This window comes from Glossina fuscipes, unplaced genomic scaffold (genome assembly GCF_014805625.2).
Source record: "Glossina fuscipes isolate IAEA_lab_2018 unplaced genomic scaffold, Yale_Gfus_2 61, whole genome shotgun sequence".
NCBI lineage: Eukaryota > Metazoa > Arthropoda > Insecta > Diptera > Glossinidae > Glossina > Glossina fuscipes.
In genome coordinates, this window is record NW_023998433.1 from 2,359,069 (window position 1) to 2,385,871 (window position 26,803).

At 33.8% G+C, this 26,803-nt stretch overlaps 1 protein-coding gene across 1 annotated transcript in view; it reads right to left on the reverse strand.

Annotated features, from left to right (window-relative positions):
* Positions 1–22,973, reverse strand: part of LOC119637960 — a 33,877-nt gene extending 10,904 nt beyond the window's left edge. Inside the window, exon 1 of the mRNA XM_038034437.1 lies at positions 22,891–22,973. Coding sequence (XP_037890365.1) covers positions 22,891–22,900 — 10 coding nt within the window. The 5' untranslated portion in view covers positions 22,901–22,973. The remainder of the gene's footprint in view (positions 1–22,890) is intronic.
* Positions 22,974–26,803: the final 3,830 nt, after the last annotated feature.

Below are 26,803 nucleotides of genomic sequence, written 5' to 3' on the forward strand. Positions count from 1 at the left end.
AATATTCCTCATATTTGCTTAACTTCACCATACAACTCTTGTCTTAGGAAAGGATAGTCTTCTAAGCTGTGGGAACGATACTACCTAAGTCCTCTTCATAAGAATTATGCCAGAAATGACGTTGGAAATTAAAGAGAGATCGCTAAAGTGGCCGCTCTTCCCAAATTATTCAAAAATTTTTTAGTATGCAAACTCCGACCATCACTTATGTCTACTTTGTCATCCTCTCAACATGGGTTTATTAAAGGTAGGTGTACCTCGCATAAACTGCTGAAGCTTGTTTGTAATGTCTTTAAAGGGTTCTTAAAGGGTAAAGAAGCTATTGTTGTTTACACTGAGTTTTCTAAAGCGTTTGATCGTGTCGATAATGAGTTACTTTTACATAAGGTTTCCGTTTCCCATTTCTTTTAGTTGACATTGTAAATTAGAAAAAGAGCGGTAGAGACGTGTTACTCGATCGAAATTTTTGTAACAAATGTGAAAGACGAAACAATAAAACACGCAAAGCGCCTTTTACCATAGAACGGAACAGCAATATTTAAAAATATGTATATATATATATATAGTGAAACCGAGAATGAAAGAAGCGCGAACAAGGAGCTTTTATCGTATTGGTTTCCCTACTAATTTGAGTGGATGGTTTAAGTCTTATCTAATTGGTCGTACATAACGTGTGTAATTTAATTCCTATACATCTCAGCCTGTACAAGTTATACCTGGTGTTCCGCAGGGGAGTCATGTGTATCCTCTTCTTTTTAATTTATTCATTAATGATCTACCTACCATCTCCCTTGCCATCTTCAAAAGTTCTTATGTTTGCTGATGATGTCAAGTTATTTTACTCATTTAATACCATAGAAAATCGCAAGTAACTGCTTTCGGACTTGAAGGAGTTTGATGTATGGTCTAAATACAACAATATAATGCCTAACTTGAAAAAATGGAAGCCAATTACATTTTCTAGAGGGGCGCCGATTGCTATTGACTATTTAATTGATACCCACATGTTGGATTGTTTTTCGCGCCTCATTAATCTGGGGTTTTATCGTCGAATCATCTTAAGCTTATATGTCTTTCATTCTTTGGAAGGGTTTGTTATAAAATTATTATCTGGTGAGTGTTATTCGTCATTTTTACTGAGTAAGTTAAACTTGCATATTCCGGTACGAGCGGCCCGTAATTAATGGCTTTTAAAGCTGCTTCAAACTCATACCAACAATGGAGTGAACCATCCGTTTCAATGCAATACTAAATTAAAATGCCTGACCTTAATAAATTGATATGCCTACACTTTAGTTTTTTTCTTATTATACACTTTTCAGTATGGAGCTCGAGATTCTAAATTAATTTAGATTTTCGTGGGTGTGTAATTGGGTTATTCGGAGATTCGAAGACTTCGCCTCTTTGAGAAGAATATTTTGCGCATATAATTACTAACTATTAGATAATATTCTGCATTTTTGGCATTGAATAAAAAATAGCGTATTCATGCGTATAAACGCTAGGATAAATAGTATTTAGGTGATGTAATGGAACTAATTCTTTCGGATGAAAAATATTATTTAAATATGAAGCATTGTTTATTTAAAACTGATCACCAAAATTATCGGCAGATAATTCTTGTTGCCGTTTGCATCACAATAAACCTGATTGAACTTGGATAAGTCAAATTAGAAGTTTTTGCCGCTCGGGTATTTCAACGGTGTTTTGTGAAATACAATTCATGGGCGTGCCATTAGTATTATCGTAAATTATATGCTCCATCTTTCATGTTAAGGTACTATTGGTTATAAGATGAAACAAATACATTTTATGAGCAAAGTTAAGACACACGCACTAACGCTTAATTGCGAAAATTGAAAATGTAAAAATGTGAGTAGCTTCGCAGCTTAGCTTGACGATGGATAATAGCAACTAACATAGTCGCATTTGTTTTGTTTTGTATATTATGTAGTTGCTTGGCTGTTTATTTGCTTATTCAAGAAAAATATTATTCCTGAAGTTTTATAGGTTTCTCAGACATTCGGTTATAGATTTACAGCTGGGATTTTGGAACAAACTTTGTTGAGAATTTTCTACTGTTTTTTTTGTTATTTATCACTGCGAAATAATTTCAACCGACATTCTTCAACATTCCTAGTATAGTATATTATAAACATACACACACACACACACACACACACGCACACAGGCACACATACATGCATACATACATACACATACACGCGCGTGTATTTATACTCACAAACATATATACGTACATGTGCACGCGTGCACTTTTTGCATTCCTTCTCTGTTAATCTTCTGACTTCCCGTTTTCCACCTCTGTTGAAAGAGCTATAATATACCGCGTAATTATGAGGTTTCATACTACATGTAACGCAAACTGTAGCGCGTACACGGTTAAGAAGAAACAAATAAACAAAACGCATAATTATTATTACTATTATGCATAATATATAAAACTCAAAAACAAAAACAGCAATAATAATTCACCCACATATATATAGTTGAGTGCGTACGCATATACGTATAAATATAGGCATATATATACGTGTTAATATATAATATACAAATTTATATACAATTTACCTTATTCGCTGCTAATAGACTCAATATTCTTTAGACTACCTTAGATATATATAATGCACGCATTATAAACCTCTAAAAGCATACGTATGTAGTCCAGACTAGCTGATGTTTTAATCATACATATAGAATGTTAAACTTTCTTGTAGTTAGAGAGGGATATCACGTTGGTAATCTAAATTACTTTCGCGTATAGAAAAGATGTTACGAAAAGTTCTGCCGGATAAATTAGAACAGCACTAATACATTAAAACTTCCTCAACTACTTAAAGTATACAAATCTTCGTGCACTCTGTTTTGGTAAGAGATTTCGATTCATCTAATTACAATGGTATCGCTATACTGTAAGGGTATTATAGCGCAATGCTGCTAAACTAATGCGACGTGTTTCGTAACGGTTTATTTGTAGCTGGAATGTGATAACAACGGCCCTTTGAATAATCAAATTTTCTTGGAGTTTACTTCTTAATTTTTGAATTTGAGTCGGTCTTACGAAAGTTAAGAGATATTAAAAATAAACTATTAAACTGTTTGTCATTTTCTTTTGCTTTTCTTCTATTTTTCAAATGACAAATGGACATTGTTCCCAGATCCAATAATTTTTGCTAATTTTTCTATTAATTTATTATTTTATCAAAAGTCGTTTGTTTGTGAAAAAAAAGGAAAAAAGAAAACTAAAAAGAAAAATTTTTTTTAAACAACATTTTTATTTAAACTCTCGTTCAAATACTTTCCTATGGAATCATAGTAACACTATGATTTAAAGTCAAAGCGGAATTATTGTTTTGTTGTTGTTGTTGTTGTAATTAAAATCCTTTAACGATACAATAAAACAAATTTATCGCAAATTATTTTCAAGCGTTCAACGTAAAACAGTGTGGTGTTGGCTGCCTTGTTCTTTTTTATGCTTCATACCAAGTCCCTTTTGTCGACAAATCATGGCTATTATCTGGAAGTTTTTTCCTACTTTCTATCGCTTATAATCGAAGTCATGGAAAACTATATAAGATATGAGAAGGAGTAAATGCGGATATGGTGGTGAGAATCGTAAGGAAATTGAAAGAGAGTTCAACGGAAATATAATTACACAAAATCTGTAATAAACTGCTGCACAGACATGTTTACAACGCGTCACTGAAAAAAAGGCTCGATTCAACTTGCAATCCTTTTCAACAATTATTATTTTTACTATTATATTTTTATTATTAAGGATGTGTACATAGTTGATTGATTTTCCTAATTAATACAAACGAAAGCAAATTAAAAAATTTCTTTATAAACCACTCGTGTGTATATTTATTTCATTATACTTATATGTCAAGGAATTAAATTATTATGAATTGTATTTCTTACAAATATGATTTGAGTGAATATCATAAAAGAAAAACAGTCTGTCCGTCAATTCCGCCTAACCAACGTGTAAGAAGAGAACCAATAAGGCGACATTAGTTAAACAGAAACTTGAATTTTTCTTAAAAGAAAATGATCGAATTCGCTGCAAAAAGTATTTGACTCTACAAAAGACTATCAATATTTTATGACCCAAACTTGATTTTATTGTCTTCGAAGTCTGCCGCATCGTTTGAAAAACAACCACGTCGGCGTTCGTTTTGAATAGCTCATATTACAAAGTTCGCATGCACAACAGACATTGTTTGTATTCCTTGTATTGTTAGAGGATTTGAAATGGAACATACTTTTTTTCCATTGGTTTGATACATTTATGGAAAACTTCCTCGTTAACTGAATATTAACTAATATATCATGAAACAATGGGTTTTGAGTGATATGCTTCTCACAAGCTTACTCCCTGCATAACGGAAACTCACGGTGCACCAAATTCATTATTTCGTCCTCATCTCATGTGTATAGAACTGATATATATATTAGTTTGGGGAAAAAGACATCCATTATTTTTATATAAACTTCAGGACTTTATTTAACATGCTTCGGATTGTCCGATTTGTATCAAATATGCACCGTTTTGTTATATGATTTGTTGCCATTTTAAAGGTAACTTCAAAATGCCTCTCTCATAGAAGTCCTGGTCTCTATTTGCAAAAAACTTTAGTAGTCGATTTTCACAATCCTCCCTAGATGCCAATTTTTTATCATTAAAGAAATTTTGCAACGCAAGAAAAAGATGACAATCGCTTGGTGCCAAGTCCGGACTGTATGGCGGATGCATTAAAACTTCCCAACCAAGCTCCTGAAGTTTCTGGCGAGTCACTGTAGATGTGTGTGGCCTAGCGTTGTCCTGGTGGAATACGATACCTCTCCTGTTGGCCAATTCTGGCCGTTTCTGGTCAATCGCTATCTTCAAACGGTCCAGTTGTTGACAGTAGAGATCAGAATTTAGCGTTTGGCCATATGGAAGCAACTCATAATAAATAATCCCCTTCCAGTCCCACCAAATGCATAGCAAAACCTTCCTGGCCGTTAGTCCTAGTTTGACCACCGTTTGACGATCGTTTTCGCACAGGGTTATCGTATGTGATCCATTTCTCATCTCCAGTCACCGTCCGTTTAAGAAACGGGTCTAGCTCATTCTGTTTGGCCAAGGCTTCGCAGATGGAAATTCGATCCATCATGTTTTTTTCTGTTAATTGGTGTGGCACCCAAACATCGAGCTTCTTTTTGAATCCAGCTTTGTGTAAATGGTTTAAAACTGTTTTATGTTCGATTTTTAGTTCCTGGGCGATGTTACGACTACTAACATGCCGGTCAACTTCGATCATCTCTCCGATTTTATCGACATTTTTGACAACCGGCCTACCTGTGCGAGGTGCATTTTTAACATCAAAAATTCCTGAACGGAATCTACGAAACCAAAATCGCACATAATTGGCTGTTACAGTATCGGAACCATAAACACCATTCACAATTTTAGCCGCCTGGCTTGCATTTTCGCCTTTGTCAAAGAAAAACTGCAAAATGTACCGAATTTTCTCTTTGTTCACTTCCATTTTTAACACGCTGTAACTCACAACTGAATGCACAAAACAGAAAACAGCAAAAGAATTTTTTTTACTGCGAAATGTCACCTTTCCAACGAGCATAAATCTGAAATTGTTTGATCGATACTTTACGAGAAATCTCTCAGTGCAGCCATCTACCGAAAAAATAATGGATTTCTTTTTCCCCCAAACTAATATATATATATATATATATATATATATAGGTGTTATAGGCTAATACTAAAAGACGGTCGCGGGACAATGGCAATATAATATCCTTGGTTTCCCTACATATATTTGCAGTACCTGAGAGGTTCTAGGAGGCATAAGCCATTCTTCTCCACATATGTTTGATAGGTTTTACGGGGCATAATCTATAAAGTGGTTACCATTTACTGATAATAGTGCGTTACATCAACATTCCGAAACTCAAAATTGCATGTAACTTGTTTGCTGAATTTCTCTCATCATTTAAGTAGTCGAAACGTATCTCATTATCTATTGAAAAAGTAGGTATTAAATTTGACGCAAGTGATAACTAGGGTGATGTTAAAGCAATAAAAATATCTTGCAATCTTAGTAAAGCATGAGGATATAGAAGAATACTTTCGAAATGGCGAAAAAAAGTCAAATCTTCCGTTTCTTTAAAGCGGTGCAAGAATTGCTTCCATTTACATCGACCATATCCGGTTAACATTGAAGTACATTTGGCATTGGTTGGCGGCACCTTTCAGGTCTTAATGACGGCAATATCGGCAATGAAAACATGTCCACCAATCTCGACGCCTATGAGCATCGGAGTTAGAAATTCGTTTGCCACTGAAATCCTGTAATAGAACGAATCTGCCTTATCGGCATTTTGAGTCATTTGTCAAATAATGGCCCACATACCGTAAGATATGCTATCACTTCTGTCCGTTCCTTACGCTCGCTGCCCGCGTTTTTAGAACCACATACCTGCGATAGCCTTCCCCGCCGTTTCAGATAGTCGTTTTTTTCAGTTGGACCTCCACAAATAATACTCACTTTTTGTCGTCCCTCTGCCTATAACCCTTCCTGAAGAGCACTATGCCTAAACACATAACCAATGTTCCCTAATGGAGTTAAGTGGTGATAAAATAAGTAAAATTTTACGATCGGCCAAGGCCTATCATTAAAAACTCTACACCACATTGCTTAATGCAATTACTCATATAACGACTTTTCAAAATAAAGTGTTACATAGGAAGTGGTTGAAAAAGTGGTTTGATGTGAATCATTTATCATAGCGTTGGTCCGGGACCAAAACATGCCGGTGTACCAAATTTCAACAATACATCAACAATACAATTGCGACTTGTATGTTGGACAGCTGAATACATGGGCACACAAGAGACGGAGCGCCCGACAAATAAACTTAGGTAATAAAAGGTGAATCTATCTTGAAGCTTTGTGGGTGTGATATACATCCGCAAGAACTTTGTATAGTCTTGTACCACAGGTGATGTGGAGTATAAAAAGAGGACGTGTAAAGAAAATTCTATATCAATTTAATTGTCAGAAAAAAGTGGTTACCTGTCCAAATAGTATAGAGTGTAAGTTCAAACTAGTATAATGTATATAAGGAAATGTAAAGAAAAAAAACGCCATCCCCAATACGGTTTAATCGATCCTTTCCGAAAATTTGGAAAGAATTATGAAAAAGTGCCGACGAATGTAGATCGGGCTTCAACCAAGTTTCAGTGAGGGCCAAATAGGAAAGCTCCATGCCGTTTGAATTCAGGAAACTAGAGTGAGCTTTCGAGTTTAGGTCCTTAAAATTTTGGTAAATAATGCGTACTGGACTTGAAGAAACATTAGTGTGTACACTTCTGTTATATGTACCACGAAACTTTATTTTCAGACCGTGAAAATTTTGGTGTTATAATCCTGGAGACTGCGAACTATTTATTTCTTTTGTGCCACCGGCACATTACCGGACAAGATTATGTTCTTAGCCAGCCCAATTTTATCATTGGGGACACCATTATCGTTTTCGACTCCCGAATATTTCACTGGATTTCTACCTCTACGTAGGAGTGCTAGCTATTCTTCGGCCAGATCGATTTATCCAGGACAGAACTAAAATACTCAATTGGTATTAATAGTTTGAAAGATGCTATACCCCTATCTTGACTTGCTTTAATTTTATTATTATAATGATTATAAATTTAGCCAGAGAATAAATTCTAAGACTAAAATCTTAAAGCACTAGCATCTAAGGCTTTCGGTTTTATTAAAAACTCTAGCGCTCTTGAGATTTGAACCCACGACCATTGAATTGATAGTCGAGACTCTTGCCTACTCGGCCACTCAGGCGGATGCTTGCTTTAATTTTAAATACAGATACTTTGTTGGGATTAAAAGTCGCAATTTTTATTAAAATATGAGCTCTAATATCATCTGTATCAGTACCAGAGGGCAGCCTTGAAAGAAAGATCGATTTCCCGGGTGGGATAGAAATTAGCTCACGCCTACCAGTAAGCAGCGATATATTCCGCGACGCGCTACTAATAGCTAACTCACCCTGAGGCTTAAGATTCTACGGTTGTCTTAGATGATAGATCTATAACCAGATGAGAATGCAGAAAAGTATGAGATAGTGGGCGTATGGACTCCTTAGAACTAATTAATAATGTTGAGATTATATTTAATAAATTCTTTATTGTCGATGCATAGCTCTACCTAGGCGGACTGAGCAAATTTTTGACCATCTTGCCCTTCGATAGTTCCCGTTTCACAGCGTTATTAGCATTCCTATTAAAAGAAGGAGACAATTGCAAAGCCGAATACGGTGAGGCCAAATCCAGCGGGGGCAAATACACCAGATCTATGGAGAATAGATTGACAGGCGACATTCCAGTAAAACAGTATCGAATGAAACAATCCGGATATGGACGGGTGCTATTGGCGATGGCCCACACGTAACACGTTATGTTCCGCAGACTCTGGCTATAGCAGATGAGCAATCCATGTGCGATAACTCAGACCCATTCAATAGTATGCAGTCTTCAAACGCTTCCTGGCATCCATTAAATTTATTTATTATGGCCACCAGTGTATTTTTCGCTTTTGCAAACACTATCTTTGTTTGAACAGCTTGTAATATCTTTTCGTCTGCACTCGCGACACGACCAACGCAGTCCTTTCGAACTATCTATGGCAGCATCCGCGTTCTATCCACGAGATCTGCACACTTTGGTTGATCGTAGCACTCACGTAACCACAAATAAGTCATGTGTCGGTCGTACCACGGGCCCGTCTTATCTAGGCAAGGATTATACAAGCTGTAGTTGTCTTACCGTTTAATCAGTAATGCACGCTAGGAATAAGATGAAAACACACCCGCAGCACTAGTTTGTTATCCTCAATGCGTGCCAATAATAGGATTCATATTGATCATCATATTATTTCGTACCACTTTGAGAAAGGATGGAATATATAGCCGTCAGTCTGCGATGTCAACGAACTTTTTACTGAGCGAACAATCAGCCAAAGCCGGAGCGGAGTATGGTTTGCCCGTTTCAAATCTGGCGACACTCGCTTGGAAAATAAGCCAGAAAGGGATCGATTATCGGATTTCGACGACCAGGCACGAGTGCCACGTGGAAGGGGACGCACGCTGGACAACTCGAATGCTAGTCGACAACTTCAACGTGGACCATTCAAGCATCGTTCGTCGTCTCAAAAAGCTTGAAAAGGTATTCATGTAGACGCTGACTACGCTCCGGATTAACCATTTACAAATGTAACTGTTAAATTTTCATGTTTCTTTTTCATAAAAAATAGTGTTTAGCAGCGCCTCATAATATCGCTTAGAAGCAGCTCCTAATTATGCACCTAATCTATTATTAAGCGAAGCGGTGCTCGGTGCTTAATAAGCGGTCATGGCTAATTATAATGTTTTTCCTTTTTTTACTTTGTTTATCTCTTAATTTTTTGAATTTTTCATTGCAAAAGTTTCAATTGAAAATAGTGTAAAATGCGTGAATTAAGTCACTAGTGATTAAGAGCTGATGTTTGAAAAGTTGAAATATTTTCTTCACATTTTATTATCTTTTGCGGTACTAAGTGCCAAATGGTTATCTGCGAGTCTTCTCCAACTTCTTAATTTAAAGCCAAAAATTTAATGAATTATTTACGTCTATCCCTAAAACGTTTGCCAGCCTAAATACAACACATTCATTTATACAAACATTAAATGTGTATGTTATATGTATGTGCGTGTGCCTGTGTCTGTCGTGTGCATGTTTGTGTGCGTACGGCGAGCAATAATTCAGAACAATACATTTCGGCAACGTGAAGGGAATAAGAGATAGAGCGAGAAATCGCAATATATCAACACCAACAACATAATAACGAAATATATAATAATAACATAAAAAATAATGATAGAGTTTACCTTAAAATGCTTTTAAGTTAAATGGTCGCACCAAACAACGAAAAAAAAAAAATTGTTAAAAAAACTTCTGAAACAAGAGCCGAAAAAGCAACTACAACAAGAGCAACTGCAACAAGAACAGTGATTTAAGCAAACAAATAAACAAACAAACAACCGTAAACAGAAGCCATAAACATACTTTTCATGTTTTTTTCTACCGTTTTGCTTTTCCTAAGTCCCGTAAACAAACGATAATTTTATAATTCAAAAAAAGTTTTTATTTTTCAATTTTTTCTTTTTATTATATTTTTATTAAAAATGAAAACAGCACAAAACAAACTTATGTAAAAGGGCATTTATTTGTATATATATATATACAAAATAAACTTATGTAAAAGGGCATTTATATATATGTATTATATATATATATGTGTGTGTGTGTGTGCATGTTTCGGGTACAATATTTGGCTGAAATCCAAATTCAAGTTTACTGCAGAATCTTATTCATTTTTGTTTTTACAAAAACCCAGCGAGTTGGCTTTTATTGAGGAAAACAAAACGCAAAAGAGTAACAACAACAAAGACTCCATTGAACAAGAAAATGAAAAGAAATAGCAGAGACTATTACAAAGGAATGGTTTCATTTGCGGAAAGTGGACTTTTGACTTCAAAGAAACAAAAAGAAAACAAAATAACAATAATAACAATTAATAACTGTAATGATGAAGGCCTGACCTGCAATAGCGCACATGCAGTTCTACAATATAATCTTAAGCTAATTGTATTGAATAAACTAAAAAGACAACAAATTAATTAATTTACATAATTAAACAGAGAAACTAAGCCTTTTTTTTCGTTTTTTAATTCGTTTGGATAATTCAAGCAATGTTTTTCATTCACATTTGCGGGTAGTTTTCTCATCAAAAATATCTCCCTCCATAAGTGAAATAATGAATTTGATATCGTCAGATAATTTAATTTCTCTTATTTTATTGTTATTGAAATCGTGTGATTTTCCTCTCAACCCTTTCACTACAAACTTCATTTGTTTGATCTTTGCAATACATGGCGAAAGCATACGCTTTGCTCGTACATTTCGTTCTTGTCGCAAGAGCCATAACAATTAGTCGCAAATTTCTTACTTATTTTTTTTCTCTAGTTAGTCGAAAGCATTACAGTTTCTCATTAATTATTTAACTACGTTTGTCGCGTGAACATATCAACCTAACATTTTGCTTTAGTCCGATAGAGATCTTTATCACATCACGAAAAAGAAAGAGAGGAAGAAAAAGCAGAGAAAAACATGGAAAGAACTTGGACTGTTAGTACGTTTTCGTCAAACATATAAAAATTTATCTTTAATTAAGGGGCAGTGTGTCTGTAAGTGCGTACATTGATATCTTGTTTATGCAAAAAAGAATTTATTAATTGCTTAAATAAAAATTCCAATTATTTAATGTTTTAAAAAGAGGCGAACACTTAGCTCCGGTCATTCGGTTCGATCTGATCTAAACTTTTTTATTAAAATCACGTTCATTTTTAAAGTAGATTTAGAAGCGAATGTTGCAGTTTTTATTTTAAGAAATCAAAGAACTAAAGGACTAAAACTAGTAAAAATAATCTGTAAAGAATTCATTTAAAAGGCAAAATGTTTATTTACAAGAACATGCTTCTTATGTTAAAGCACCAAGAATAGCTGCTGATAAGTACCGATTGTTGATTATATGGATACAATATAATGAGACGAAACACGTTCATTAGCAAAACGAAGATGGTGCTGTTGAGCAATATAGCAGAACATTTCGGGGTTAATTCAAGTCCAACTATTTGGAATGTTTATATATTTGTTGTCCGGGGTAGCAGATTAAATGAAATATTCATACCAAAGAGGTTTGACACTCGGACTGTCCACGAGAAGAACGAAGGTTGTAGGGATGGAACCTTTCATTTTTTTGTGGAGAAGCGCGTACTTTAATAGTGAAATGCATTTGGGTTTCGCAAGGAGAAATATATTTATTGTCGATCATCGATATTGCCCTAGACCTAGATCTATAGGATTCGTCGTGAAACGTTTTTCATTTTATTTTTTTTAATCCGCACTTGGTGCTTCAATATGTATTCTCCTATTTTCTTTTCTTTTTTTCGCTAACTTGACATGTTTTAGGTTCCATCAGTAGACATGTTCAAAGTCTGGTTGTAAACAATGTGCCAACACTTGATCTCCAAATCTATCAATAAGTTTTGGTTGCAATTGTAAGTTGGAGCATTATTTGTTTTTGCTGCCCTTTTATATTACTTTCCTTGTTCTTGCTTTTCGCTGCTATTATCAGCTTAGCTTAGTTTGTTGTTGCTTTCCAAATATCTTGTTACTCTTTGCATTTCCGTTGTTATTATAGTTAATTGTTTCCAGGTTAGTAAACCCGTCTCGGCTCTGTAGGTGACATTGTTTTAAGGGTGCTTGGATAATTTTCTTCCTTTTTATCTCTAAAAATTGTATTTTGTGCGCCTTCATCTAACGTGGAAGGTTTACTTACAACGCGTCGTGCCAAAGCAAGCTCAGCGTTTGATCGCTTCATCTGTTGGCTCCTAAACCTCACTATCTGTTAGCTTTATGCCACCAGAAGCGAGCTGGTATTATTGGCCCAGTTGCATTCGCACGCTTCGAAAGAAAGGATTACGTTGCTCATAACTCGTCTGCAAGGAGCGAGACACAGATTTTCATAAGCTTCTTATGAAGATAAAAGAGCGCTTTTCAGAAATTGGTAACAAATTCACGTCATTGTCTGGGATATTAAAAAAAAAATGCTTAAAATGATGTTTGATGAGTGTCGTTACTTAGAGCACTGAGCTTCTCCTTAAACTTGGCAAAGATAAACACGTAGTGTAGTCTGCAGCCCTTCGTCTCCGCTCTCTTATATCTGCTCCTGTTGCTCGTTCAGCTTACGGTCAACGATGAAGCTTGTAGATCTTTCATCGTTAAATCCAGTAAATATATCGAGCGCTCCACCATTGACTTCAGAAATATTAGCATTTCTTCCATCGCAAACTTCGTAACGCTCCGACTGTGAATAATATCTTTTCATTTGTTTATTGTTCATTGGCAATGAACATTTATACTTAACTTGTTTTTATGGTCCTCAAAATGCGGATAGATCTACTTATAAAATAGATTAAGTCCTCATTTGTGACGTGGCTGAGCCCTCAAAACCTGCTGATAGGGTCATAGGAATTGAGGGAATTTAATTTACCGCAGGTTGCTCGCTGTTACAATGATAATTCAGGTTGTATAGTCCTCACTTCAAGATCTGATAGAGTTGTTGTGTCTTTCACAGAATTATTTGAGCTCAACCCAATTTAACACAACCACATTCCTCTAGTTACAACGACAGACTGCTTGAACTTTGCTTTGTTAGTTTCCCGGAAATAGTTCTAAAGGTATATTAACCTGAGGATCGGTATCATCCAGCAAAACCCTTCGTTACAGGCAGGGTTGAACAGCTTCAACATGTCTAATCCCACTTTCTCAAATATACAATTTTGCCAATAAAGCAAATTGTTCTCTATTTTTCTGATAATTGAAATTTTATGAAATGCAATCTGGAAAAATGCAAAAACCTTTCATTTTCAAGCAAGAATTCTATCATTACGGAGTATTTCATCGATTTGCAATAATTGGAAAATGTAGATTTGTTAATTAAAAAAGGCCATGCATAAGCTTAGCGAAAGCAATACTTGAATATGCATCTGTTGTACAGTCTCCTACTAATGTCATGCAGATTCAATAGAATCCGTTCAAGAGCAATTCCTGCTTTTTGCCTTTAGGAATTTGCAAATGGGGCCCACTTGTCTTTTCGACTCCACTTGTAATTAAACGTTGAGTGAATAAATAAGTAAACAAATTCGATAATTGTTAAAAAAAAAAAAAAAAATTTCAATGATAAAATCCTGCCATTTAATTGACGCATAAAAATGTAATTCTTCTTCGTTTTGCGGGGAAATTATACGGAAATTATTTCATTACCTTTCTGAAGTGCAGACGGATTGCATTTTTAGTATTCTGTGCACTAACGTTTACTTATGTACGTTTATTTATTTAATTTACATGCGCGTACATTGTTTTTCCACTTATTAAGACTTTAACCTTCAGATATTTGCTTATGCTGAAGATAAACTTATTAACATATATTTTAACTGTGCATGTATAGAGATTTACTGCACATATTATTCCCTTATCTTTAGAGAAAATGTTGAAGTTTAAAAAATTTTTTTTCGTATCGGGAATATGATATGTTGCCTCGTTACTTCCCATATATGCGCTCGAAATACTGCCTAGACCACGATAACATATTGTATAAGCAACTAAAAAGCGAAAAGTAGTAGTAAAGAGAGGAAAGGAACTAACTTGTCTACGAAATGAATTTTTCTTTTTCTAATAATTGAAGGCATCTTCCTATTGCTCAACCAAAGTATAATTTCAAGAAAAAAGTTGTTACTCTAATTACGTAGGTGAAATCATTTATAGGAACAACACCATCAGTCAGATCTTTATGCAAAGCAATGTTATTAATATTCACGGTCTAGTTGTACTAAGAACAATAAAATGCTTTTAGTAAAAATGAGATTTTAAGAGGAGAAAACTACCGTTAAGGTCTTGCAATATTTACACATCACTTACATCGTCGTTAAATTACATTATTATACATAGAAAAACATTTTCAACTTTTGCTGATCTCACTCTGACTTATGGGAAGTACATAGAAACGCAGGGCAGGGGATAATAACATGAAGGCCACATAAAAAGAGAGAGAGAGAGAGAGAGAGAAGGCAGCACTTTCTCCCGTTTGCGTAGTTGGACTTTATAAGCAGCATAAACATTTCGCTTCAAAAGACCATGAACTTTTCAAATTATTCTCTATTTTGATAAAATTTTTTTCATATATACATACTTCAATGCCGGTTATATTTCATCGTTTAATAGCAGCTGAAGTAGATGTTCACTTGCCGAGTGTATTTAAAAGCAATCCATGGATAACATTTTAGTTTAGCCTTTACTTTTTAAATAAATCATAGAACACAAAACTTGGCCCGTTGTGGCTACAAGCACTCGTTGACTATTTGACTATTTAAATGACTAACTGGCCGACAGACGGTCTCAAGCATTGAATGACTGATTGTTTTCTATTTTTGACAGAATCATCACAACGTTGTATATACATAGTTGCTGTTCCTTTCATTTTCGTCTCCTGTTTATATGCATTTGTTTAAGGTCTGAAGATTATTAGAGTTAACAACTTCTATAGCTAGTGTCTGTTGAGCTACAAACTGTACGTTGTTATCTATTAAAATAATGGTTAAATACTGTCACCCTGAAAACATACAAACATTCACTCTATCACACGCAGTGCCATTATAAACGCAATCACTTTTAATCATGCGCTGGTGGGTGATGGTGTTAAGCACACCCAACTTAATGTTTTCATTAACTAGAGTGTTTCAATGTTATGAATTATTATTCGAAGCTTATCGTGTACAACGGTTAGCCGGAGGTGATATTCAGTTTTTTTCACGACCTGCACCCACATAAAACATATTAAAGTGTTATCGTTAAAATACATTTAGTATACATGCGAGCAGCAGACAGAGATGTAAAATCATTTGAGAAGGAAGCGCTGATTGAGTAGAACAATACCGAGTAGTAAAAGAATAAAAAAAAGGAGAGAAAGAAAGCATGAACACATCTCCTCAACATCGAAATCTCTGGAGGAACACCTGACTAATCGAATATATAAATTTAGATGAAATACACGGTTCGAACTGATTGTTTGAACATGATTTTAAATTGCTCTACGCACATGAACTATTTTGCACTATTTTGCATGAAATATTAATATATTCATTAAAATATGCATTCCATAAAGTCTATGTTTTCTGCTTTCATTTTGACGTTCGTTATATAATTATAGCCATCATTACCTTGTTGTATGATCAACTGAGTGTGTCAATCCGTGCACCTGGGCATCCGTCTTACAGAATCTGGTCACTCTTGCGAGTTTTCGTCAGGCACACCGCCAGTTTGTCAGTGCAGTCGTTTAGTTGCTTCCATTTTCACGCTGGCTTTCGGTTAATACATTCCTACCTGTAGAAATTGCTCTTTTTCATATCCACCGACAAGGTAAGAGATTACCTACTAGATTTGTCTTGCGTTTGACGTTACAGCGCTAACAAACAGTATCACGTATATATTTCTATTTGAGGGTCGTACCTTCAAATTGAAAATAATCGTGCTTTTAAGAGTAGGCAAAACCTGTAGTCTATTAAATACAAATATAGGGTCACCTAATAAGAGCTTTTTTGTTTTTAATTTATAATAAAGACTAAACGGGTAATGATATCGACATAAATTTCCTGGTTTTTTTTAGCAATAGATTCCGGGCATTTTTATCTAAAAGTGATTTAATGTAAATGACGGCCTTTGCACTTATGTAAACGTTCACTCCTAAAACATCAATTGCGGCCACCTTCCCTCAAAAATCTACACTTATTTCATCAATAGAACGAATATTCTTCAATAATAATCTCGGTTCGAGTAAGCTAACGCTCCAACATAATCCCAAAGGAATAAATTCCGGCGCAGTTATGCCGCATGAGCTCATAAGCATTTTTGCATATTGCATGTTCGTTGAATGTTTCTCGTAATAAATTGATAGTGCCATGTGATGGACAGCCGCATTTTGTTAAAACCATATATGGCCCATGCCAAAATCATCAACTTTACGCCAGAAAATTCAGTGATCATGTCTCAGTTGAGTTTTGACTTGAGGATTACTACAATGCCATTTCCATGTTCAAAAATTACATTTTCAGCCCACAATCCTCTCCTAAATGTTATTTCTGTACACGTAAAAGTCCTTTACGGACATCCGATGTATATTCATATTCATATATATGCACCGAATGGTCAATAGTCATTGTTTACATTATTTTCGTAATTAGTTTGAACAATTTCTGTATGTTGTGCAACTAGATACGTATTATACCCCATAAGTAAGCATGGTATTGAAAAAAAATATTTGATCCAAATCTTGTTCTATTTACTTTTGCTTTTGAAATGACATCAGATATGATGACCCTGTATTGTTTTCCATCTAAATCTAAGTACTTGTTGCTTTGAGCGGCATCTTAGAAGCGGTTGTAAAAATGATTCTGATTGGCGGAATTGCAGTCCCGTTATTGACGTAATTCAATTCAATCTTTTTTATATTCGCTTGAGATGATGGGCATGGCAAAGTTCAACTTATTGTTAGTCATAAATTGATTCTAATAATTGGGATATTTGATAAAGAATAAGGTTTTAACATAAAAGCAATCACTTTTTTTTATATCAAATTGTAGATAATATTGCTATTTCTGTTACATTTATAGATATTTTATTTACATTAATTATAAAAGTGGAATAATTGCCAGTAAAAGAGCGGAGGAAGCTAAAGCTTGAGTTAAAAAATATTTTATGCAAACTTCGGTAGATATTAATTTTTTTTTAATTACTATTACTGCTTGAATCGATCTTTTTCAATCGTGCTGTGTTATTAAAACTTGAATCAAATTTTAAAATGAAACAGCTTTCTTTTATTAGCTACATATCTGAGATCGTTTTGCGCGGCACAGGCAGGCAAGTAAGAAAAGATCTTCACACTAAGCAAATGCTGAAATTTACTTTTTGTAAATGTTAGGACATATCTGGATTAGAAATTGAACTAAAAAACAGTAGAAACATTATATTCGATTGTGGTCTAATCTTGTATTTAATTTTATCTTAAAAAGAAAAACAAAATAAATAAATAAAATTAACCGTTTGAGTACCAGACGGTTTTGAAAAAACACTGCCGAAAAATCCCAAGCAGCGCGATCGCGCTGTTTAGATTTTATATCGAGAAAACCCAGCACCTTTCGAGTCGAGGGCAATACAATTACAATAGTACTATAGTAGTGCAATAATATATTACAAAATAAAAATTTATATTTTGGTGTTGTGTTTTCTATAATTTTTGTGGAACAAACTTGAAATATTTATTAACAAACAATTTAAATGCATTTAAATACATAAAATTAAACAAACGCTATGGCACTGCTTGGGATTTTTCGACAGTGTTTTTTCAAAACCGTCTGGTACTCCAAACGGTTAATTTTATTTATTTATTTATTTTTTTTTTTAAGATAAAATTAAATACAAGATTAGACCACAATCGACTATAATGTTTGGTATGCTTGGTATTTCTCGACATCAAACCTAAATAGCGCGATTGCGCTACTTGGTACTCAAATGGTTAATAAACAAAAAACGAAAAAGAGGAGAAGACGAAATATTAATATTATTATTCTTAACATTGCGCAGCGACGGAGAAGTTTCTCCATTTTTCTGGTTGCAAAATAGGATCATTCATAGAACATATGAGCAAATAAACCGGAAAAAAAGCAGAGCTGTTCTCAGTTTGAATTGTATTGTCGGCTTGTTCTTTTAAGGATTTGACTAATTTCAAAAATGAGCTCTCAATGGTTTTGCCAGATTTGGAGCCAATATCTTAATCTTTGCAATTCAAAACATATAGACCTTATAGAGTTTGCGAGGCTTCCTTCTGCATGTTAGAAACGTTTTAAAAAAACGAACATATTCCTAAACTTCAATAATGGTGAGTATAAAAAGTGAATTACATCAATAGCTTTAAGGCTTTTATCTATCCGATACAGCGTAAGTAGTTTAATAAAGGAAACGGAATTTCATTCGCGAATCTTGGAGCACATCAATTGTGCGTTATTGCGTTGTAACCCCTTTATAGTCAAAATAGATTAAAATTAAATGTTTGCATTATGTTATTTTTAATTATTTTACACCTTATTCCTTAAGTTAGTTTAGACAAGTAAAGATTTTTCGCAATTCTTTCAGTAACCAATATTAGCGTAAGAAGTATCAGAACTAAGTAAGTTGGAAATCCTTCAAGCAAGTTTCAATGATATGTAATTTTGTATTAACAGAAGCGTGTCATCATACAGATAATACTGCTGCTATCGTCATCATCATAAAATCAATATTTACACCATGAACTAAACATTAATTCTGTACTTGTGCTTTTACTTAAGCTATGCCAGATGATAGCCGTGTAGGAAAACTTTAGTGCTTTTTTTCTCTGAGAATATTATCGAGAAGTTCAGACCTTCATTTTTTCTAATAGTTTAGTGCTGTATGCTCCCTCTTTTTTTTTTAGGTTTTTTATTACTATTATTATTATTAATTTTTTTTCCTTTAAGTACATATTTTGCGGTTTAATGCATGGTGTGAAATTTACAACTTATGACAGCGGTAGTGATGACGTCAGAAGTAATACAACCTCTGGGCAACGGTTGGCGTCGGTTTGATATTTTCGATATTGGAGACAAAAACTTTCTTCTCTATCCCAACACAACCACAAAACACACATGCAACGCTATGTGTTGACATGAAATTGTTTGAAAGCAAGAGTTCCTCGTTCTCCCCTGTAGTCGCCGCAGTGACAATAGCAGCACAAGCAACAGCGGCAGGAGTGAATTATAACAATTTCTGTTTTCTTTACTTAGTACCCATGAGAGCGCACACGAATTGCTGTTAAATACTTTTGTTGGTGTTTGTGTGTAATAGCAGTGTGTTGAAGGCGTAAAGCCTACAGGCAAGACGCCTTTTGTTAATACATAAATTAAATACTTTAAACAAGTGTCAAACTCATGGTTCTCTGTGAAGGATTTTTTTTCCTCGCAACCACACACAAACTACACAATGCATGCAGACGTACAACAATGACGCTAAACTCTTTACTTTGGCAAAGATTGCACACAGCCGGGCTATATCTGCAAAGAAGAGAGTCAAAAGTCTTTTAAGTGGGTTCAGCGTGAGGTTGAAAATTAAGCATTTCGTCTTCTTCGAATTTGTTGTCGTTCTTTCGCTATACTATGCGCGGTAACTATGAACGTATGCATGGGTATGTGGGTGTGTGATCGTCGTCAGTGCCGTTGTAATTGTTAATGTTTGCGTATAAGCTTTTCTTCTTTTGCTCCCTAACGGTTTTGTTAAGACTTCAAAATTTTATTAAAAAGAATTTATGCAAATATATGATACATACAGTGCATGAGACACGGAATTACATATATATATATATATATATATATATATATATATATATATATATATACATGTACATATATTTTACATATAGATATATGCGCTTGTATGTGCTCGCGTATGCTAAATATGGCAATAGAGAAAATTTTAAAACTTTTCAACACTTGAAGTGTTAAAATGCACTCTTGCAAAAAAATGCATATTCAAAGCAATCTTCAAGGCGTGTGAGATGAGTTATGTTAAATTATTTCAAATGCTTTTTACACGCATAAGCTTCGCTTGACATCACATACTCGCAAAACCTCGCATATACATATATATAACGCGAACACATTTCATATGCCATTATTGCTGGCGTCGCGATCTAAAGACTTAAGATTAAGGCCGAAGCTCGCTAACTAATTTTGTTATTTCAATTTCGTTTTTTAACTGCAAATTTTTAAAATTAAAATGAAACTCACTGAACAGGCATCCTAACTTTCATATGACATCATAAAATTACCAATCGTTGCAGAAAAAGAATGAGAACGAGTAGGAGTAGTAGGAGCCCATCCCCTTTACGACTGTACATAAATATCGGTAAAAAATTGCTTAGTTGAGTGGGTTTTCAACAGTGAAACTATGACATTTTATTAATGATTTAAATGCAATGCTTCCGCCCATAAGCGTAAAGAAAAGCGTATACGCAGAGTTGAGTAAGCAGATCAAGTAACAGATGGTGAAACGCGGGCGCTGTTGCACTATTATGCAAACGGTTACTTTAGCTCGTCACTTACTCTTCAGTATGCCAATCATCAATCAAGGTAATTTGTAACACTCTCTTTATGACGATTTCAATGCATCACACAGCCTAACACAGTCTACACAGCACGTTGCTATCACCCGCGATTCCCACACCAATCTTATCATTCTTTTGTTTCCTTTCTATCGACGTTTTAGATTGCGATTAACTGTACATAGTATACGTCCATAGTATAAGTGTATGTGTAATATTTTAATACAATCATATACACAAACCGCTACAGAGCATATTTATCCTATAAACCACAAGTTGAAGACGCTTGACATACATGGTTAGTTATTGAATATTGAAATGAGGTTTTGTGAAAATGTGATTGTGCGTTCAGGAACAACTAGACGTTAAGCATAATAGCGTTGGTTGCACGATACTAAATTGAATATAAGGATAGTACAACAATCAATCTTAGGCAATGATTTTTGGTTTTGAATAATTTATGCTTTTTTCTTCCTATTGTTGTTGTTGTTGTTGTTGTTGTTGTTGTTGTTTTTTTTTTTTTTTTTTGTTGCTGCTGTTACTTAATGTTGTAACCAAAGAATAAAAAATAAAACTCTACGCCATTGTAATGCCAGTCACTGGAATAATATGTTACAGAAGCACGTAATTTTGATTTGCGGTCGAGTATAACGATATGTAAATACATCGCATTCCTTGCTATTGTTGAGCGAAAATACTGAAAGATATTAATATTCAAATTTATATTATTGCTTTTAAAAGTAAATTATCGTTTGCTTTGGACTGATTTCACATGTACTCTAAAAACAGATAGTAGACACATCTAAAAGTCATCAGCATTATCAACGTAGTAAGTGCACTTATTTATTAGTTAATCTCAATTTATTGAAATTATTGAAGGTAACTGCTTGCAATATATTGCCCTTGTATGTTGCATAAGTGAGCCATATTAGTCTTTATAAGTCGAAACTTTTTTCCCTGTTTAAGTCCTATATGCTTTCAAACAGTTAAGTTGCTTTAAACGTAACTAGCAAACAACCTGACCTGAAACTAACAAAAGAAAAAGTTCAGCGATAAAAGCTTTACAGTTTTTTATATTCCACTAATAGTTGAAACGAAGTTTGTTTGAAACGAAGTTGATTCGCAAAAACCACTTTCTCCATAACGGATTAGGTGTTTTCAATATATAGGTGTTGAATGCGTTCTATCGGCATTAAAATATCTTTTCTGCACAAATTTCGTTCACATAAGGAAAATATTGATAAGTGCATACAATAAGGAAATCAAATACACTTTTTTGTCGCTTGCGTAATTTTTCTCTGCCTTGTATTTCTTTCTGCAAGCGAAAGTCAAAGGGCAGGGTAATAGGAATATAATGATAGCAATATGGTATTAAGAGAGTAATTACAATACAATCCACTTATTTTCGTCATAAAATCAAATTTTTAATTTTCATAGGCAACTTTGGTATGGAAGCAGGGACATAGTCCGAAGTGACGAGCTCCAAATTTGTTGAAATTAATCTTTTTCTTAAGAGCTTACTGCTCACTCCCCCTGTATGCATTCAAATATAAATTTCAATTGGGTTATGTTTCACTCATTTGTACCATAATATATTAATAATTAGAATGTTTTTCGGTATATAAGTTTATTATTGAATATTCGCTTTTGTTGAAAGAGAATTCGAAATAGGTATAGGCCTATAAGGTATTTTTATAAGAATAGTTACATGAGAAGGCACAAACGTCACGATCCGATAGAAACGCAAAAGTTGTACATATTATTACGTGTCTTTATAGATTCGTTCAAAAAGCCATTTCGATTGATCTTCTAATAGGAAATTTAATAAATAAGCATTAAATGGTGACGCTGTCTAAATATTCGATTAGATTGAGTTGCAGAATATCGTTTTATCGGAAATTTCAAATACTCCTTGCAGAAAAGAGGTAAACGAGTAAATTCTGTGAACAATATTTGAATTTAATGAAACCGAGGAAAAGAAAAAAACGTTTGTCAAATAGATTAAAAAAGCTCAAACACTCACGGTACAGCATAAGCAACTTAGCTTCGGAGTATATTCTGAAATTGTGATCAATCACTGATCATAAAAGCAATTTAATGTGATTTTTTGTTATATATATTGCTCAACTGATGAACCGGCCATCCTGCTTCTCCGCTACAGTGACTTACTTCAACGGTCTAATCAGAAGAATTAATTCATTTTCTCTTCAAAAAATACGATGTACCTTTACGATCCACTTTTACACCAAAATATTGGTAGCAAACCACTTTAGTTTTCACAATCTTGAAGAGGACGCACCTATTTCACTGTCCGACTGTCCGGAAAAAGCTATTAGCACCATAAAAGCTTTAATTTTTTTGTCGCCAGAACTAGCTAACGTGGGATTCCGGGAATCATTTCTGAACTGTTTTGCATTGTGCAAAAACGTTGTGTGTGTTTATATAGGGCTATCCAATTGAAACTGTATTCAGGTACAAGGCATACAATCATTACAAAAAATTTCAATATACTGTTGTCTTAATATGCTTGAAAACACAATCGTTGGCTATTAGTCAACTAAAATATTGCTTCAATAATAAAAATAATTAAAAAAAAAAAAAAACATTTTTTGCAAGTATTTCGTAATACTATCAATAACTCTTTTAGAACCCGATTTAATAATAAACTATTAAACTTTTGATATCAATGTCAATTCTCTAATGCCTACTTTACGCATACACACAAATGCATGAGATAAATAACAAAGCATTAACTGATAACAATAGCGAGAGACATAAATCTATACGTGAAACCATTAGCACAGTGGCATGCACAGCTAAGCTAACTGATAATTAATGATTTTATAGTCTGTACAATAGAAATTGTAAGGAGAGAGGCAGAGAAAGCCCAAGTGAAAGAGAGCGCGAAAGAAGAGCCGAGCGCTTCGAGCGCAATGCAATTAATTGTTGAAAAAGCAAATGAAAGATTTATTAAAAAAAAAAAAAAAAACGAATAATAATAATAACAATAAATATATTAAAAAAAAACTTGAAAGGGCAAAGTTGATAAACTTTGAGAATAATTTTAAGCGAAGTTAAAATTTAAAGAGCGCAAGTCATTTAAAGAAGTTCTGTGTTTCTTGTATTCTAATAATTGCAAAAGTTATTTTTCAACTCCACAAAACATCTGATTCTACTCAGAATTTTAAGAATCATTATTTGTTTTGTTTGAAAAAAAAAAAAAACCTACATATTTACAGCACGTGTTGGCGTTATAAGCTAAACGGAAGAGACCAACTGATGTATAATTCGCTGAATATTTGTAAAGAGAAAGCTTTCCTTATATTGGAATAAAGTTGTGCAAGAGGCAGAGATTGAAAGCAATCTTTTCGTATCTTTTGCAAGTTATTTATTTATTCATTTTATTTTCCGAAAGATCTTCCTTGTAAGCCAAAAAAGGATGTTAAAAGTTTTGAAACATTTTTTAAATTAAATATGAATTATTTGAACTCGACCAATTTGAGGGCTTATAAGGGATAATACTTCTATAATCTAATATTTTTATCGATATTTAGCCAATAGGGCTATGTCATAACTGATTGAGGCGGGCTTATTTACCTACAAATATCATTTTTTATTAGCGTACGAAACTGCTGGCAATTGTCCTTTGGGGAGTTTTGCCTTATCACGATAGGACGGTGCGCTTGTCGTACTCACTCATAGGTGCTGGATAAAGCTTAGTATTATGTCTTGTGCTATTTGGCATCGAGAAGTTAAGCCTATACAGACGCTGACAGTGTCCACGATAAACTCAGTTGCAGAGACAGTTGCTCATTTATAGTAAGAACCGCATAGATGAAAACGTACTTTGATCTCACCAATGCTCAGTACTTTTGCATTGACAAACAAATTCAAAAGCTTTTCAGTTTCTTTTATTAAGCACTTATCTGATTTGGAATATCATATTGTAGGCAGGAATCGAAGTCGACATATCATGTCGTGAAAATAGATAAATGTAGCAAGACCCAATATTAGAATAATCATTTCATCCGACCAGTATGACAACAACAACGCAGAAATTTACTTAAGCAGAATTTTTATGATACAAAATAAAAGGAAGAAAAAAATTACAAACGCAAGAAATATGTAAAGCGGTGGTAGGACACATTTTAATATAACGGCATCGATGTTTGCTTTACATCTCTACTGTGTGCATTACCCCTCCCGGATTTATTCGAATAGGACGCCTGCGATGAAAATACCCAACAACAGATAGATGGCTTGAGGTAAACATTTATTTACTATGCTTCAAAAATTTCACAAATATTGTTTTTTGAACCGTTTTCAAAAATTTTGTTCTGAGAAAAACGTGCTTTTTTATTAGAATATATAAATCTTTTTATAAATGTTTACCGTTAGCCTCAAACCATTAAATCGCCAGGAACGTGCTCAAATATTTCTTCCCAATGTTTTCCCTCGAGATTTTTTTGTTAAAAGATGAAATGAAACAAAAAAGGTGAGACAGTCTATTATTGTACAGCCGGCTTTATGCCTAAGATCATCACCCCAAACTTTTAATTTCTTCGCAGAAAGAGTGAATCCTTTTGGACTACTCACTCTCTCTCGTCACGACGGAGTATACTCCACGATCGCCTTGATAAACCTACATTACCGTACTCTCATTCGGAAATGCTCATAAATGAAGACACTTCTTAGTGTTTTAGAGAAGTTAGAAATCAACCCACATATGTTCCTTTGATTTAAATAGTCTTTTTCGAAGCGCTTGTGGAAAAGCTCGACCTTTTCTCCCTTACTGTCGAAAGTTAAAAGCGTCTATTAAATCAATATACCTAAATGCATTTTGTCAATAATTTTCAGTAGCGTAATTCGTTCGGTCTGGTTGTGTGCTGGTTTTATTTTTTTTCTATGTGAAACCTGTAGCCAAACACTTACGATATCAATATGAAAATGCTATCAAGAGACTAATGACTAAACTTAAGCAAAAATAAATCGTGTTAGCACTGTACGTTCAAAATGAAGTAAGCTTCTAGTATATTTTTACATGAATCAATCGAGTGAAAAAATTTTAAAAATTCAAATTCAATCAAATGAAATGAAGATATGATTTAATTTAAAAAAAAAAAAATGTTTACTTTAAATTCTCAGATAAAGGAAGCAATCCTTCCAATCTCTGACAGATGAATAGCAAAAATAGAGAGTCTTTTAAATAGAGGAAGAAAAAGCTTTTTCCAGCTTTTGCTGAATGAATGATTAGCACAATGTTTGTGTTTACTAGCTGAAGCCCAGGACTTTTGTAACCTTTTTAGTGGAGAAATAACGTTAGTTGAAACAAGGACGCGTAACCTAATACATGACTTAAATACATTTAACGGTTTATTTAACCGACATTTTGACACATTAAAAGAACAAAACAAAAATAATAAAAAAAAAAATAAATAAATAACAAAAAAACAAAAATCGACATTTAAAATAGAAAATGTCACAAAATTAACATCGATAGAAGATATTAAAGTTAATAAATAATTTTAATTCAAAAAACAAAAGAGAATGGAGATAATAAAAATTGTTTTCAATGGGAGCCAAAACTAAAGCAAAGAAGGCCAAGTGAATTTAGTGATGCACTAGATTCTCTTTAGAAAGGTGTGTATGATATGAAATAATAAAAAATAATCACAACTGCAGTTGCAATAAAAATAACAAAGGAAAGTGTAGTAAAGCGTTACGTATGCAAGATGGCCTTGGGAGATTTAACATAGAGAAAATGTTATGATCAAAATTTGCGTGACATCAAACAATTTTTTAGTAAACAGGATGTAAATTCAAGAAAATTCACGTGAATTCTTTTATCACAATAATATTAAAAACAAATATAATGATTAAATTTTAAAAGTTAATGAACAAATCGACAATTAATACAAAAAAAAAAAAAAAAAAAA